The sequence below is a fragment of the Alligator mississippiensis genome, chromosome 1 (genome assembly GCF_030867095.1).
Source record: "Alligator mississippiensis isolate rAllMis1 chromosome 1, rAllMis1, whole genome shotgun sequence".
Lineage (NCBI taxonomy): Eukaryota > Metazoa > Chordata > Crocodylia > Alligatoridae > Alligator > Alligator mississippiensis.
In genome coordinates, this window is record NC_081824.1 from 167,484,600 (window position 1) to 167,500,052 (window position 15,453).

At 42.8% G+C, this 15,453-nt stretch overlaps 1 protein-coding gene across 1 annotated transcript in view; it reads left to right on the top strand.

Annotated features, from left to right (window-relative positions):
• Positions 1-15,453, top strand: part of TTC27 (tetratricopeptide repeat domain 27) — a 228,411-nt gene that overhangs the window by 16,836 nt on the left and 196,122 nt on the right. Inside the window, exon 4 of the mRNA XM_014600026.3 lies at positions 11,138-11,275. Within this exon, the coding sequence (XP_014455512.1) occupies positions 11,138-11,275 (138 nt within the window). The remainder of the gene's footprint in view (positions 1-11,137; positions 11,276-15,453) is intronic.

Below are 15,453 nucleotides of genomic sequence, written 5' to 3' on the forward strand. Positions count from 1 at the left end.
AAACTTAACTGAAATTCCTCTTAGTGGCCCAGTATTATGCTGTCATCTTGACCACTACAGTACCTTAACATTTATTGTTGCATTTGAAATTATACTTACCAAGTTGCTGAGATGTTAAGGAACTAAATCTAGATGGCGTTTTTTCTCTGTAGACAACACCATAAATACACAAAAATGATGTTTGAGAAAGGCATGTGGTCCACAGATACCGATGTATACTGGAGATATAAAACAAGGCAAATGGCAAGGTTTAATTGGATTTGACGAAAGAAATATTTGCAGTGAAAGTGTACTGGAATAAATTTGAATTAAACTTATCTTGAATGAGTGATCTCTGTTTCTGATGAAGCTTCAGCTGTTACCAGTGGTTTTGATTAGGCTTAATTGAAATGTTGGCATTAGTGGATTGAATGATTTATCACATTGTACACTTCATTACTGCAAGGTCTATTTCTGCTTAAGCATTCTCTGCTAATTCTACATCCATACATGACTAGGTTTGGTTGTAGAATTCCATTATGAATAAGATATTAATTATAAAAAATATAAATGTCTGCAGAATGAGAAGTAGAATTTAGTAAGTATAATGAAGATAGAATATTAAGGAATTAAGTGAGATTTTTTTGTTATATGGCATTTAAAAATTTGTATTTCACACAGGGTTCCATCTTCTCCTGGGATTCTAGTTATATTTGAAGGCTGAGATTTAGCCCTGTCATTTATGTAGCATGTCCCTGTGCATTTGTACATACATTTAAAATGTGGGTGTAATATCCATCGTGTTAAAATAAGGTGGTTTATCAGTTTGGAATGTATTAACAGTAATCTGATGAAAACTATTAAAAAAAAATATAACACTGCACTGACTACAGATGACTGACACTGTTTTTATTGTTCCACTACTGGAGAATGTTATTTAGTCTTCATGGCTAGGGACAGAAGTTGCACATATACCAGCTTAAGTGATCAGGAACTGATTTAAACCTGTAACAGAACAGAAGCTCAGTGCACATAAACCAGTTTCAAAATGACTGAAACAGGTTTAAGATCAACCTGGTTGAATGTGGTATCAGACTTAACTGATTTAGGTCAAACCGGTTTATGAACCTTCTGTCCCAGATCCCTTCCTGGTTTAAGTTAAATGAGAGTCTCCCAGCATGCTTTTCAGCCCTGGGCTGTGTGCTCCAGAGAGCAAGGCTGGCGCTGCCCCTCTTCTCCCTAGCTGGAGCACTGAGGGCTGGCTCACTGGCCCCCAAGTGCAAACTCCAGCTGGGGTCTGGGGCGAGGGAGGGGGATTAAACTCACCTTCCACCGAGTACAGAGCTGCTGTGCCCTGATAAAACTTAGTGCTGGCTGCAACTGTGGACTACAAATCCAAGAGGCACCTGGAAGCAGGAAGAGGAAGTGATGAGTAACTTTGAGAGTCCTGCTGCTCTGATTCTGGACTGCAAATCTCAGAGACCTCGGGAGCAGCAGGAAGAGTAAGCGAACACGCAGTCCAGGCTGCATTTTTAGTTCTTCGGTTTATAGTTTTTCAGAGGGAGAACTATTCTTGTTCAAGCTTTTATGAATTGAATGCCACTACTTTCTCCCACTGCCCCTCCCCACCCAGGCAGAGCACAGGCTATGGCCTGGCCATGCCCCCTCTGCTCCATCAAGGAGGGAAGAAAAGTCTTGGAGGGCTCTCTTCCCTTTGTGGCTGGCAGGTGTGCTCTAGCACTCTCTGGCTTCTGGGTTGAGTCATTGCAGGCATGTGGCTGCATTTCCTGAATCAAAAGTGAATGTGTGTTCTTTTGCTTATCAGTTTGGTCTCTATAGCTTAGATTAACCTGCAAAGACTGAATCAATTCAGCCTTGGGCTTTTTGTCTGTATTTAGATCATGAGTGCATAGGTAGGAGGACGGTAAATAAAATAGCAAGGAAGTGAAACCTCAGAGAGAGGGAAAATGATAAATGTGTTGAAAATGACAGTTTATCTAGATATTTGTTCTATTTTTCCAGCCTGTGTTAGTGCAATAGAAATAAACAAAGAAGGCACAACTTTTTTTTAAACTTATATAGGCCTTGTGTGATCTCAGAATTTAAGTCTAGCAAATCAAGGTCACTGAGAGCTCATATAGATAGTATAGTGTAAGATGGACTTTACTGATTTAGCAGCCAGCACTAACTAGTATTTCATTACCGTAATTTGTTTTAGAGAGTAGTTTTTTAATTTGATAAAGAAGACTGTCCAATAGTCATGTTAGTCCAACAGTTATATCATCTGTATCAGTCAATCTGTTCAGATACTTGAAAGAAAAAGATATTATTCACTGGCTTTTGAATGAAAGAATTCACAAGTATCTTTTCTCTACATTTACAATGGTTATAAAAATAACATGTTGGCACCATGTAATGGATGATTGCTTGCAGGAAGGTAGTAGCTATACCTAAGAAATAAATCAGCTCCAGAATAAAGCAGAGCAGATTCCAGTGATATGCTTGTTTTCTAAAAAAATGTGCATTGGGCTCTAAAAATCAGTTCTTCAAAGTATAACTGTTTATACATTCAGACAGAAGTTTAGCACCATCACAGCATCATCTCCTGATCTGTAGAGGTGCACCGATGCATTGGTCCAATATCAGATCAGCACCAATATATGGAAAATTGACTATATCGGCAATTGGCTTTTTTTGGCTCATGTGGCCAATAATGCCACTGATAAATGTCCTGTGTGTGCATGCAGGCAGCTGGGAGCACAGCCCAGAAATGTGGAGAGCAACAGGGTCTGGCTGGTAAGTCTGTTGTGAGAGAAGGGGCAGAGGGCTGGGGGGGGATGAGGCCCCCGTGATGAGGGAGGGACTAGGGCTGGGGCAGGGGCAGGTGATGCATAGCTGGGGTGGGGTGCAGGACAGCCACAAGTGGCTTGTGTGGGGTGACACCTCCCACTGCTGCACATACTCTGGCAGAGCATGGGGTTGTGTGGCCCTGGATCGGTGCGCGAGGTGAGAGCGGGCTGCCCTGTGGGCTGGGGCTGCCTCCAATGCCAGATTCTTCCCAGCTGGGGGGTTGGGCTGGGGCTGCGCTTGGGGTGGGTGGCAGTGGCACTGGGAGGGGGGGGTTGGGAGGGGCTATAGCAAATTTGCAGGGGCTATAGCTTCCCCCCAGTGCCATTGCCACCTACCCCTAGCACAGCCTGGCCCAGCTCCCACTGGGAAAAGCCTAGCGCTGCCCTGACCCCAACTCACAGTGGCAGCCTGCTGTTGCATCGCATGCAGATCCGGGGGGCACATGCCCCCCCCCCATGCCTTCCCAGGGTGTGCACAATGACAAGAGCCTCCCCCCCCAGCAACTCCTGGACAAGCCACTTGAGGCTCCATTATGTGCTCTGCCCTGGCTGGACAGTGCCTGCCCCAGCCCCACTCCCTCCCTCACTACAGGGGCCTTGATCTGCGCCCCCCATCTCCCTTCCCTCCTCCTTTGCCCCTTTCACTACAACAGACTTACCAGCCAGATGCTCCTGTACATGCTGCTGGGCTGCATATTGGCAATTGAATTGGTATTGGCCAATATGGCTCATTAAAAATTGGCCACCAATATCGGCCCCAAAATTCTCTGTTGTCGCACCCTTACTGATCTCTGTTACTGCTTTGTCCAAGAGTATTGGATTGTTACAATGCTAAATACAACATTTCAGTTCTTCATAAAACATCCTAAATCAAAAATGCTCACATGTCAATGTCTGAAGCTCTCTAACCCACCAACATACATTTATTTACTTGTCTTTATGTAGATTATGCTAAAAGCTGCTGGGAAAGGTAGAAATAATACTATATACATTAACAAAAACACATACCCAGCTATTTTGAGGCTTTATCTCTTTCTCTGAATCAAGTATTCCTCACTTTGCATGTGCAAGCTATAAGAGAAAAATGGGCTCAGGAATGCACCCGTTTTTTTTTTCTCTACCTCTGTTGAAATGAATGCCTAACTCATGTTTCTATCTACTGTCCCCATGACTGTTGTAACTGTCTTCTATAGACCCTCCAAGTATTAACTTTCCAGACTGAAAGATTCTGTTATCTGTCTGAAGAATAAAGAAGCACAACAATATCATCTTACTTAAAGTAATTATATTGCCCTTTCATGTACCCACCACTGCATCTCATTTGTTTCAGCAGTATGTTAAAAAATGGCCATTATCTTTTTTAAAACAGTCCTTTATCTTAACTTTTTGTCTCCTTGTGTGGCTTCTGTCATCTCTGTTCTCTTCCACAGCGTCACCTCTAGGACTGTTATAAGTGCCACTCCATTATATTCCTGGGCAACTTCAGAATTCAGTCCTAAAATTGAGGTGTACTTTTTTTTATTTAAACCTCTCATGTTTGTGTTAAAGGAAACCTAACTTAAATGAGAGGTTTAAATAAAATAAAATAAAGTACACCTCAATTTTAGGAGTAAACTTGCTGCGACTGGGTTAAAACACTTTTATGAGGGGATTGTTATAGCTATATATAACTATATGTATATTATAGTTATTTATATTTTGAAACTAAGAGATAGGAAAACTACTTTAAAAATTGTAATTGTGTTCATTCAGTTAAGAGAATGGGTGGTACGGGATCATTTAGGTTGGAACATGAGCTTTTTCTCAAGAATTTAAGTTACATTTTTCTTAGATTTTGAAAAAAAGTGACTAAAACTGCATAGACAAATAAAAACTGCATTGAAATACTAAGATAATCAATTTGAGAAGATGAGCTGAGCCAGTCAAAGACCTTAAGAATAATGAGATCTGTATAATGATCAGTCTTCTTAAGTTAAAAAATAAAATACCCTACTTTAGATTTTGCCTTTTTATTGAACTTTGTAGTTGTGTGGCCAAAGATGCTGCTCTTACTTAAAAGAAAGTTAATAAAAAATGATAAATTAGTATTACGGGAACACTGGCCATGTCTACACACGCTACATGGGGCTGGCAGGGGGAACCAGGGCCAGGGCTGGGCTCTGGGGATGGGGGAGATATCAATTTGCTGATTGGGTGCCGGGCTGAGGCAGCTGCCCATGGAAGGGGACAGTTCCCTTGCCCCCCCTGCTGTCTGGGCTTACGGACCAATTTGTTCCCAGTCAGCTGTCTGCACGTGTCCTACTGCATAGCAGCTACTGCGTGGTTAATCTAATACCTGTATCTATAGGTAGTAGCCAACCGTGCAGTAGACTAATTTACTGTGCAGTAAATGCACACATGTAGATGGTGACACTTTACTGCTCAGTACATTAGTTTACTCCACAGTAAAGTGTCTATGTAGACGTGTCCACTTAAAGCAGGGGTGTCAAATTCATCAAGCACTGTTGGCTCCATGAGTGGCATGGGGCCAGTCCCCAGCATACCTGATTTGGTGGCAGTCCCAGCCAGTCTGGGACTTGTGCTGTGTATGACATGGATCTGGGAGTGACTGGAATGGATGCTGTGTGTAGTGCAGTGTGGCTGAAGTAGCCACTGTGCTGCATTTATTCCAGCAGTCATGGATCATGGACTGCCTGGAGCAGGTACCATGTCTGGTGTGTCCCCCAGAGAAGGTGTTGCATGTGGAAAAATCCAGTTGGGGTGGAAACTGCGTGCAGTGGAGTGGCTGCTTTGACTGGACTGCTCTGCATGCGGCACCTACCTAGCAGCTCCAGGACTTCACTATGTGTAGCATGGGTCCCAGACTGGCTTGAGCAGCTGCTGGATTAGGTATGCAGAGGATGGGGAGGGGGTCTGTGGGCCTGCCCTGGCCTATGTATTGGCACCCTAATCAGACCCAGGGGCTGGATGTTGGGGCTCCGTAGGTTGGATCCACCCTGCAGGCTGTATGTTTGGCACCCCTGACCTGGAGGCTCCAAACAAGAGCATCAACCATTATGCTAATTGTTTTATTAAAATGTTGTTTTCTTAAAACATACAGTGTATGTCTTACAGATGCAGATCTTATAAGGATATATATAACCAAGCTTGCTGACCGTCCATCTAACAGTTAACATTTTGGAATACTTTTACAGAGTTTCTGATTATTTTAAGTTAGTAGATTCTCAGAGATGTTAAAAAGTTCTTTCATAAGCAGGTTGGCATTTCATTTTGAGTGCTTTTATACACAGACTGGTCCTGTGTTGAAAAATATAGTCAGGCTTCCACTGAGACCAACGACCCTCTTCATAATTAGTATGGAAAAGCATAAAACAGCGGCCCTAGATTCCACATCAAGCTTTTCCTAAATTCCATGGCTATTAGTTCAGGTTATTACTATGCATTACCCTTCATTCTCTGCCCTTCTCCATGGACTCATCACCACTGGTTTTACATTAACTTAAGCTAGCAAGGGAGTGATGATGCCTAGATGAGTTGTTTAGGCAGCTTTGTGGTATATTACTGTCCTGAGAAACAGCCTGTGAAAGCTGTTTACAAAGTTCTCACCTCTTCTGGAGAGTGCAGGGAAGGAAGCTTTGCACTCAGCTGCAGGAAGTGCGATCTTGGAAGCTGAGAAGTTGACTTGATGAAGTTGTAAGAAACTAATCTTGCTTTGCTCATGCAGGAGAAAGGAAGTTCTTAGCAGGACCACCTAGAGAGTATTTGCAGAGGTCGAGACCTTAGGATCTAGGCAACAGAATTAGGCCTTTGAGTAGCATGACAGAAGTATTATCTGCTAAACATTTCTACGTGTGGCGTTCTCCAGGCAGCTTTTCACACACGTCTCTTTCTAGCTCATCTTGTTCCACAGCTGTAAGCTCCTCTTGAGATCTAACACCATGACCTTTTGCTATTTAGTTCCATGAAAATGATCCATTGAAAGTTGAACAAGAAGCAATTGCAGACAGGTCCCAGCTGGCCAGGAAGATCGACAGAATGATAGTAGTAAATAGCGAAGTGTACATTAAAATGCTGAATTCCGTGATTTGAGAAAATACCAGATTTATGGCAAAGTCAGTTACCATGGCAGGTCCCCATTTCTGGGGCAAGTTAGCTAAGGAGGACTAGCTTGCACTCCAACTTGTCAACTGCTGCAGTCAGCTAATTACATGTTTCAGGTTTGAGAAATCCTTCTGCATAGACGTTGTGTGTATACACATGCACTTTACTCCAGAGTTGACTAGTTAGCTCCAAAGTAAAGCTTCACCATCTACATCTGCATCCATATTAGGGTGCAGTAAACTAATTAACTCTGCTGTAGGATAGTACTGTCCAGGACAAGTACTATCCTATGGTGGAGTAATTTATAAACATGTAGATGCTGACCAGGACTGGCGGGGGCATGAGGGTGCCCCAGTAGCCCCTCCGCTGCTGGAGTCCGGGACTGACCCCCAGGCCCCCTGCCAGCTTGGGGCTGCTCTGCCCTGGCTCAAACTGCTGTGGTCCTGGGTGCATATGCGGATGGTGTGCTCAGGAGCAGCTGACTCTGACGCAAACTGCGCTGGAGTTTATTGCTCCTCACTAACTGCATGTGTAGCTGCACCCAGAGATCTCTTATTTGATAGTTTATATCTATCAAAATTAGCTTACAGCTGCTATTGCTTTTCTTTTATCTGTTACTGGATTTCACAAGTAAATCTGAAGGAAATTTTGCGTTGTGGAGCCCATCTTGACCATAGCCTCAAATACTTGCCAGCCAGAAAAGAACCTCTCTGCCAACTAAAATGCTCATATTTGGCTTCTTTGACTTTAAGAGATTTTTTTTTCCATCAGATTGGTGGTGACAGTCCTGCTTGGAAATAGCTTGGAAATGCTGTAAAAACCAAAAGAAAAAGACATGGGTAGTGTACAGCCTGCAATTGATTTGGCTTTAGAAAGACTGCTAACTAATGGCTTGTGGGACTGAATGAAGAACCAGCTCTGTTTCAGATAAAGATTTCTCTCTTTAAAAAAAAAAAATAGAATGAATTCTGAAACATATTTTATTTTCACATCTGAGTTCCTAAGCTGTTGAACTGAGCCAGTAGTGGGGGAGAGGGGATGAATAAAAGTTGTGAGTTTACCCAGGTGGCTTTGAAGGTAATCTTCCCAGTGTGAATTTAGTTTTGTATTCTAGAATTGCTTACCTTCAGCACAGTCATCTGAGGTTTTGATTGCAGGATGATTAAAAAGTGGGAAGACACAAGGCTGCTGCCTAGATTTATTAGACCTGAGATTTAGTGCAAGAGCAGTGTATCCTCTCACCTTCCTTTTTTACCAGCAAACTGTGCTCTCTCTCTTTTCTTAATTGTCCTAAATTTTACTATGTTAATATTTTTCCCACTGAGTTCTGTAACCTACATGTCTTCTATATATCATATAGTACTCATATTTTCTGGGGTCTTGAGTCACTCTCTCCTTCTTAAAGTCATTAAGCCTAGGCTTTTCTCCTTTGAGACATTGTGGCAATGTGTGTTTGTTTGCTTTCTTCCCAAAGACTGTGAAAAGTGAATTTGTGAGGACCTGACAGGGTGCAGGAATTGCCAGACCAGATTAGTGCATTGATTAATCTAGTCCACTGCGTTGTCACTGTAAGGCCAGTAACAGATGCTTCAGAGAAAATGAAATAAGCTGTAGTAGATAACAGGACAACAGTCTGCCAATGGGTGTTCCTAAGGCTTCCCAAGGCTTATCAATTACTGGCTGATTTGTGCCTTGAGATATGATAATTATATTCCATAACTCTGCTTGTGGTGGTTGATGTTATCTGTAGTGGTGTTCACTCTTTAAACTCCTACAGTTTTTGCAATACATGTGTTTTTTTTTAAATTAAGCCAGCTATTGAAACCTACAATTAAATGAGAGCCTTAAGTTTAAAAATCTTTAATAGGAGTTTTGTTCTTTTTGCTTTGGATTAAGTCTTTAAAAATTTAACTGTACAGGCTCAGACACTAAAGGTGCCTGTACACTTGTGGGGAGGCTGCTCTGATGTACTGTGATTACAGTGCATTGGAGAAGACTCAATTAATCAGGTCTGCTGGAGCATGCTAATTAGCGTGCCTCCAGCAGCCTCTGCATCTCGAGTATCAGTTAAAGCGCCCTCACCACCATTTTGAAGCACAGGGACGTTAATATAACAAGATGCTGTGGGCGCTTTAATTAGAGCATCTCTCAGAGGTGCTCTGATTAAAGCACCCCTCCCCCCGACCATGTGTAAAAATGCCCTGAGAGGCATAAAAAGAACTGTGTGTGTGTGTGTGTGTGTGTGCGCGCGCGCGCGCGCAATGATTCTTCTTTAGCTACATCTCAGGATTTTGTGGCCTTGACTTAATGACCTTTGAACCCTTGAAGTTGGGAATAAATCCTGTAAATATAGAATTTCTTTCTTTTTCCTTGTTACCTTCTCATCCTAGATGAGGATACAAGGTTTGTTGCATAGAGAAGAACATGGCATTTATTGTGAGGACAACTTGAAAAAAATTTCTGTGGCTTATTGGGAGTCAGATTCCTTGCTAAGCCTAAAACTGTTGCCACCTGCATTTATTCTCATTGGTCATTATAATGGAGCAGTAGATATGCAGATTTGTTCTTCTCCTGCAAGTGACTTTGACAGGAGAAATTATGCCTAATTGATTACTGTGGTAGCTAAATTACTGTAGATTGCTGTTGTGAGGAAACAATTCTGCCTTCATCAAAGTGGGCAGCTGATTTACTGATACAGGGTTGGGTATGCCCAGTGCATTTTACCATATTTACTTGCATACCATATGCATCCATTTCCCAAAAATAAGCATTCACAAATTCGGATGCATGTTTTAAGTGGGGAAGCTCTTGATTTTCTGTGCCAGAATAGATAGAAGCATGAAAATGCTATCTTGCAGAATGGCTGCTACCTTCCCTCTTAACAAGCAAGCCTGAGGAGCAGAGTCCAGCATTAACCCTGTCATTGCTGCTCTCAGGTTGCTGGCAGAGAGATTTTTTCTGGTAATGGTAAGTGATTTTCTTTGCATACGTTAGTTCTTCAGTGAATCTCTAGTGCTGCTTTGTGGCAGCTGAGCTGTGACTTTCATAAAATGAGAGCAGCTACAGACGTTGGTGAAATTCTTCCCCTGAGTGATTCTGTAGATAGTTTTTTGGTATATCACTTGCTATATAATTTTTATTTATCTCACAAATGGGTCTTCAGGTCATCAGACACCTTGTTGTCTTTAATCAGAGTGAAGCTACTTCGCTTCTGTGACAAGAATTCCTCTCAGTATTAAGTAAGTTGACATCCTGAATTATTGGTTTCAGGGTATAAGGCTGAACTGTCTTAAAATGAATTAATTACAAATCTCTGATGAGGAAAAAATAATATTAAGTAAGTATTCTATTAATTAAAAAGTGAATTATTGGACCAACTGTTTATGAAGCGCTTTCCTGAACATAAACTGATAAGAAATCTGTTGACTAGTGATTAGATAACTATACTTCATTTGGGATCAATTTCATAAGTTTATGTCAAATGTAGTTTAGGTAAATATTCCATCACAGCTTGAAAAATTGCAAGTGGCATCTTTTTCTGGCATCTTTCTCTGCCTTCAATCTGAGCAACAACTAGTCTGTCATTTTAACCCCCACTCCCTCAAACCCTAATTTATTATTTTGCAAAGTAAACCCTGCCATACATGAATAGAAAAATAATACTTGCCCATGTCTGCAGGAAGTGCAAATCTTGCCACTGCTTTTAAAGCTAGAAAGAAGTAAGAGGCTGCCATTACTAAAAATGACTACTGAGAGAAGTCCTCTAGTAGAGGACTCTGCATTAGAAGGGATTGGAGAGAGAACATGTATGATTAATAGATTCTTTTGGGGAAATACCCAGCGTTAATGCAGTTTTTTCATGTGGTATAGGGGTATGCAAGGTGATTGGATTCATTAGGAACAGCTTTGCTAATTTTTATGGTGGGTAGCAACATTATTGATTTAGGATACATGTTTTTGGGCTGCTCTTAACTAGAGGCATGGATTTTAGTCAGCAGGAAACCAGCATCTCAATCCTGCAGGTTGAATCCAACTGGCAGAAGCTGGGATGGAAGTGGGATTTGAGGATATGGCTGTTTCAACCTTGTGAACAGATTTTTGTCCTTGGGTGGATAGTTGGGTAAATTTTTCAGTCCTGTATTACATGACTTATTCATGAAGTGCTTTGATCTTGTCTGATCCTAATATTTTTTGTGTCTCCTTTTCAGTCCAAGGCATGGACAGCTGTTCTAAATATGCTCGTTCTAGATGGCGAATCAATCTATAGTCTGATTTCTCATCCCATCTTGCTGGCCTTAGCCAGAGTAATCCTTGTGAATTTACGACAGAAACTTGCAGCCATTCAGGTAAGGAATAAATATTTGGAAATGGTGATTAAAGCTATCAGTTGCTTCCTACTTCTCCTTATCTCATTCAGTCTGGGGTTTTGGGGGGGTTCATCTTCTTTTTCTTTCATCTTGCTTTCAGATGTGTCTTCCTCCACAGCGTTTTCACACAACATAGCCACAGACTACAACAGTGAGGGAATTAAAATGAAGTGCCTGCCGCCTTTTCTTAAAGATAACTTGGAATGTGTAATAAGAAAAACAGAGGGGAATGTCTTTTGGGGCTTTCTGTCCTCTGAGAGATGAAGACACTTTTATAATAGAACAATGACTTCAGAGACTGTTTACAATTTGCTGTTTTTTTAAAATAAAGAATTAGGATGACATTTTGAGGGTAGGTTTAAATGGATTATATTATGCTTCTGCTTCTGCATACAGTAACTTTTCTGCTGTATAAACATTGATGTTGACAATATTAGAAGTTGCCAATATTCTCTTGCCCTGGATATATGCTGCTTTTCTTTTAGACAGGATGGGTTTACATGTCTCTTCCCATATGTGGAAAAAGGGCCAAGAAATTCCTCTTAAGTGATTTTTGACTGTTTCCTAGCTCCTCCTTTGGCACATGGAGAGTTTTGCAATTATGTGGGGAACACTGCTATTCTCTGTTCAGCTTTCACATGAAAGGCCAGAGAGCTTTATCCTCTTCTTTTAAAAGGAGTTTTTTAACTGTTTACTTCCTTTGTTTTAGCTTAGCAGCAGTCTGGTTGGCAGAGAGAAGCTGTGGAAGTGGGCAGGCTTTTAGAAGCAGTGCTTTTTCTCCAGTGCTTTGCTGTTGATCAGGCCTTGGCTGGAGATCAAAAGGCCACATTGTCCGTCTTTGTGCTTAGCTGGCAACTACTGTACCCAGCTGTGCCTTTATATAGGTCTGAATTAAATGGTGTGGGACACACTCTGGCTAGTCTGCACTTCTGGAAGCCAGACGCTCCCTTCATTCTCTCTCTCACTCCAGATGAATGCTGTTTGGCTCCAGGTACCAAATCAGTCAGGAGGACAGAAAATAACATTGCTGTGAAGACAGTCCTTCCCACACTTACTCAGATTGGCCCAGTGAGTGTGGCCACCTCTTCCCCAAAACTTATTTAACTCATGCTTAGAAAATGTGGTTGAACCTAGTTTTAAATATTAGTTCAGGAGCAATAGTGGTTGAAAACCATTTGGAGCTATGGATCAGTTTACCAAAAACAAAAAAGCCAGCTATTCTTTCTCATGTAAGTTTAAGTTGACGAGAAATCTCTCAATATCTTAGATCAGGGATGTCAGAGATCTGGCCCATGGTGCTAGCTCCATGTGAGGTCAGTCTGGAACCCCCTCCTCTCCCTTTCCCTCCCCCCACATGCCTGATCTAATGCCCCCGGTGTCAGCCCTGGCTGGTTTGGGACATGAGCCACATCTGCTCTACCCAGTTTGGGGGAGGTCATAGAATCATAGAAAGTTAGGGTTGGAAGGGACCTCAGGAGGTCATCTAGTCTAAGCCCATGCTTAAAGCAGGACCATCCCCAACTAGATCATCCCAGCCAAAGCTTTGTCCAGCCAGGTTTTGAAAACCCTTAAGGATGGAGCTTCCATCACCTCTCTGGGTAACCTGTTCAAGTGTTTTACTACTCTTCTAGTGAGAAAATTCTTCCTATCTAACGTAAACTTCCCGTGCTGCAACTTGAAACCGTTGCTCCTTGTTCTGTCATCTGCCATCACTGAGAATAGCTTAGCTGCATCCTCTTTTGAACCCCCCCTTCACGTACTTGAAGACTGCTATTAAGTCTTCTCTCAGTCTCCTCTTCTCTAGACTAAATAAGCCCAGTTCCCCGAGTCTTTCCTCATAAGTGACAACTCCCAGTCCCCTCACTATTTTTGTCGCCCTCCTCTGGGCTCTGTCCAATTTGTCCACAAATCCAAAACTGAACACAGTACTCCAGATGTGGCCTCACCAGTGCTGAATAGAGGGGAATAATAACTTCCCTTGACCTACTGGCAAAACATCTACCAATGCAGCCCAGGATGCTATTAGCCTTCTTGGCAACTAGGGCATACTGCAGGCTCATATTCAGCTTATTGTCCGCTGTAAACCCATAGGTGCTGTGTATCCTGGGGGGTCCCTATGTGTGCTGTGTGTCTTGGGGGGTTCCTGAACATGGAGTGCAGTTCTGGACCAGCCATATCGGGTGCTGGATCTGGCATGTGGGGGTCCATTGGTCTCCTCATGCTGGATCCCATACTTGATCTGGCCGGTCTGGGACTGTGCCACATGATGTCTGCTCCAGCCAGTGTGGGTCCCACGTTGTATGCAGCACCCACTCCCACACTGGCGAGAGCAGGGGCTGCTTGCCACCGATGTCCTGATCTAGTCAGAGTGGGCACCATATGCAGCACAGTCCTCAACCGGTGGACACCATATGCAGCACAATCCTAGACCAGCTGAAGCAAGCTCCACAGCAATGTTTCTGGCATCTGGATCTGGCATGCAGAGGTGGGAAGGGGGGCCAGTGCAGGATTGCCTGTGAACTATTAATTGGCCACTCTGTGGGTCAGATGAGTTTGACACCCCTGTCTTAGGTCTTTAGGATTGATGCAGGTGCAGTTAGCACAAGATAACGTTCTGAGAAATACAGTTTCTAAAACATTAACACAGTGTTTTTGACAGACACCATTGTGTGAGTGGCTAAATTATTAAAAAAAAATTAAAAATGATCAAAGAAAATTCTGAAGACATCCAGCAATCCTCCAAGCTTGCTAAAACAAAGACTCTACCCAGTTCAACCAGGTTAACTGAAATATAAATATGATCCCTCACACTGAAGATTTCTGTGGCAAGAGAAAATTTTATCACTTGAGTTTGTAAACCCCGTATACAATCTCAGTTACACAGCTTTGAATTAAGTTGATATTCATTTCTGAATTTAGTTTTCTTAAAAAAATCATATTTAAATTGCCTTAGGGTTTCTAAAAAAAGTAATACAATATAAGACCTGACCTTTTTAAACCAGGTCTTCTGTTTGGGTGCCTTTGCTTTGTTTAGCTTGATAACATAAGTCATATTTCATTGCTGTTAAAGCACATAGTATGATCCTTTCTGATAGGGTTTATTGTAAGATAATTGCTATACATTTATCGATAGCAGAGCTCTGCAACACCTGTTGACAGATACACTGTGGGGAATGATTAGAATGCCAAAAAAGCCGGTAAGCACTAAGGGCTTAGAGCCATTTTATAAAGAGGCACACAGTATTTATGGATGGTAAACTTTGTGACTTCTTATTGGTAAAATTATGCTATCTGTGGGCACATCCAGACGAGCACACGTGTGCCTCTTGCCCCGTCTCAAACCCCTTTGAGGCGGGGCAAGAGGCACATGCAGGAATGAAAAAATGATTCCCGCACTGCAAACTTGCAGCACAGGGAGAAAATGAGACCCCTGGATGTCCAGGGGTCAAACAAAAACCTGGGGGGAAAAAACGGGTCAGGGCACCCTAAGGCAGCCGGAGGCTCAGTCCTCCAGAGATGCTCTGACAGAGTGCTGGTGTCTCTATGACTGGCCCTTTCCCCGCTCCTGAAGCACATTGCCTGTCCATGCAGGGCAGGCAGTGGTGCAAGCTGCAGGGACCTGACCCGGCTTTTGCCAGGTAAGCAGGGGGTTGGGGCGCTGGAGGAGTGGATAGGGGACCTAGGGAGGCTGGAGACAGCAGGGGAACGAGCAGGGGGCTGGAGACAGCCCCAAAGGAATTCCCCTGCTGTCCCCTGCTTTCCCGAGGCTGGAGGCAGCAGGGGAATGTCTCTGTGGCTGTCTCCAGCCCCCTCCTTCTTCCCCTACTTGTCTCCAGCCTTGGAAATACATGAACTCGGTGATAAGATGCCCCTGGTTTTTGTATTGGCTTTATATAGAAAAGGCAAAGAAAGGATCATTTCCCCTGTTTTAGACTCTCAAAATCCTCGGGCTGGAAGGGACCTCAAGGGTCACTTAGTCCAACCATCTAAACAAATTCAGAATTTGCTCTTTCTAAGCCATCCTGGGCAGATCCCCATCCACCTCTTTTTGAATGTCACCGGTGAAGGGGATTCCACATATTCCCAGGTGGCTTGTTCCATTTTCCTCCTGTTCTTACACTTACAGACTCCTTTCTCTCCACCCTGGGATTTCATCT